Source organism: Penaeus chinensis, chromosome 40 (genome assembly GCF_019202785.1).
Source record: "Penaeus chinensis breed Huanghai No. 1 chromosome 40, ASM1920278v2, whole genome shotgun sequence".
NCBI lineage: Eukaryota > Metazoa > Arthropoda > Malacostraca > Decapoda > Penaeidae > Penaeus > Penaeus chinensis.
Window position 1 is genome coordinate 12564243 of NC_061858.1, and position 2500 is coordinate 12566742.

At 48.5% G+C, this 2500-nt stretch overlaps 1 protein-coding gene across 1 annotated transcript in view; it reads left to right on the forward strand.

Annotated features, from left to right (window-relative positions):
• Window positions 1-2500, forward strand: part of LOC125047185 (high-affinity lysophosphatidic acid receptor-like) — a 27562-nt gene that overhangs the window by 24490 nt on the left and 572 nt on the right. Inside the window, exon 2 of the mRNA XM_047645307.1 lies at window positions 613-2500. This exon is cut by the window's right edge and continues 572 nt beyond it. Within this exon, the coding sequence (XP_047501263.1) occupies window positions 862-2001 (1140 nt within the window). The 5' untranslated portion in view covers window positions 613-861 and the 3' untranslated portion in view covers window positions 2002-2500. The remainder of the gene's footprint in view (window positions 1-612) is intronic.

The window sequence follows — 2500 nt, forward strand, 5'->3', positions numbered from 1 at the left end:
CCTTGCCTAACTATATCACAACCTAACTATGGTAGAGGGTATAGTCGAGCGGCGGCGAGAAGGAAGTCACGGAATCGCTCTCGCTGCCCATAAAGACAGAGTGAGCCAACGTAATGTTGCTTCCTCGGGAATTACTCAGATGCAAACGGTCGCCACCGTCTTCGTCAGCATGCGATACATGTGGAAAGCCTCATATTCACGCGGGCACGAACAAAATTGACGGAAAAGTGCTAGTATGATAGTGCCTAAACTTACCTATGCGCTGGGTTTCGATCAGTCTTCAAGTGAGGAGTTCTGGATTTAGATTGAATACTGTAATATTGTATTACAGTGGTACATTATTACATAAGCAAACGTAGACTACAACGCCATTCAATATGTTTATGTTATTATCAAATCAATCTTATTAGAGAAAATGTTTTTAGACTCTTGCGGTTTGTTTATATACTTGATATTATTGCTCGACGACGAGACGTTCGCCTTAATATTAATATTAATGCCCTTAGTAATACCAAATTAAATAAAAACGACCCTCCATGGTGACAATTCAGTATATACACAAATAATCTTATAATTATACTAAAATGTTTATTTCCTCTTTTTTTCTCACAGAAACTGAAAGCAACAAGATGGTGCCATTGTGAAAGGCGTCTTCCTGATGCGAACAAAGTACAAGCAACCGAAAAGTATCACTGATGACCAGCCTCATCAACATGTGTCATCGAATGGCTATTTAAAGATTCTGGTTATTTTCCGGATAGCTGGCTCTTTTCTCGGGCAGTATAACAAAAAATACATTGGGAATACTGCAATAGATATGAGAAGTTTTATACGTTGAAATCCACTGGAGCAAGATTTCAAATGGTTTGGCCCGAAGCTGGCTCGCCGAGCGTTGGACTCGGCAACAGTTCTAGTAATGACAGCTGGGGGGAGAACGTGGCCGTGGGCGAGCGGGTGTTCCTGGGATTTGTGGGCGTGGTGATGGCATTGGTGGGCGGCATTGGAAACGGAATCGTAGTGGTTCTCGTTTGCAGATCAGCTGCCATGAGATCTGCCATCAACCTCCTCCTTGCCGCCATGGCGCTGTCCGACACCGTCATCCTTGTGCTGCTGCTCCCCCTGGACCTCATCACCTTGGCTGGAGGTGGGTGGCTCCTCCCCTCCCCCATCTGCAGCGCCCACGCCTTCCTGCTAAACGCCATGCAGATCCAGGGCGTGGCGGCGCTCTCCGTCATCTGCGTGGATCGCTACATCATCATCGTCCGCCAGCAGGAGGTTCTTACCCCCTGCATCACGTGCTGCATCATTGCGGTTTCCTGGGTGGTGAGTCTGGCCGTGTCCTTGCCGCCCTTCTTCGGCGTGGGCATCTACACGTCCTTGCCCCTCCCCCCTGGGCTGACCCACTGCAAGTGGCGGCCGAGGGAGCCGCGTCCCTCCGGCGACCTGGTCTTCGCCTCCTTCATCTTCCTCGTCATTTACCTTCTACCGGTGCTCGTCATGAGCTTCAGCTTCGCGGGGATCCTCCTGAAGATCCGCCAGAACTCCGCCAAGATTCACTCGAGCGATGGCCGTAGAGACTCGTCCTACGCTGGTGTGATTCCTGCAGTGCAGGGGGACACGGTCAGCCCCACCTCCGCCCGAAGGCCCCTCGTGACCGTTGACCTGCGATACAAGACTCAGACGCTCACGACAGTCATAGTTCTCTCCGTCGTGTTCTTCCTCTGGCGGTCGCCGCTCCACCTGTTTCAACTCGCGCACGCCTTTTCCAACCACTTTGACGTGAGCTACAAGGTGTATCCGTGGTTCCTATGGTGCGCCTACGTCCCGCCAGCTGTTAACCCGGTCATCTACACCGCCAGGATCAAGAAGTTCCGAAACGCCGTGGTGGACATCTTCCCCTGCCTTCTGAGCCTCCTACCCTGCACCTCCTCGGCTCTCCGACGCCTCAGCAACCCCGGGACCATCTACATGATCCACCATCCAAGGAGAGAATCTACATAAGGTGCTGCATTCCGCCTCTCTGTGTCGAAGCTTCACATAGCTGCATAGTTAAGGCTTATTCATAAGCTGCGAAGTGCATATATTGAAACTTCCCTTGAAGTTTGAAAGGTCTAATCCATTCTCTGCTGTGTATTTCGAAGCGAAAAGTCAACTATATCGATTTTGCCAATCATCGTTCAATTGCATGTGTCTAAACCGAACAGCTGCCATGTGCATACACGATGATATATGTGATTGCTCTTACTCTGTTAAGGAAGGTGAAATCAAAGATGCAACTGTTACATCTTTGGGCTATATTCAGGATAACCTTTCGATCCGTATGATGATAAATGCATGTTTTGCTTTGTGATTTTTTTTTTTTTTGTCGGAAGATAAAGCTGTGCAGGCACGGCTAGTGTGATTATTTATTGAATGTAAGGAAATATGTACGTTTTTTAAAAGGTTCATCTAAAATGTAATTGGGCACCAGTGTAAAGAACTATAGGAAGTGACTGTTATT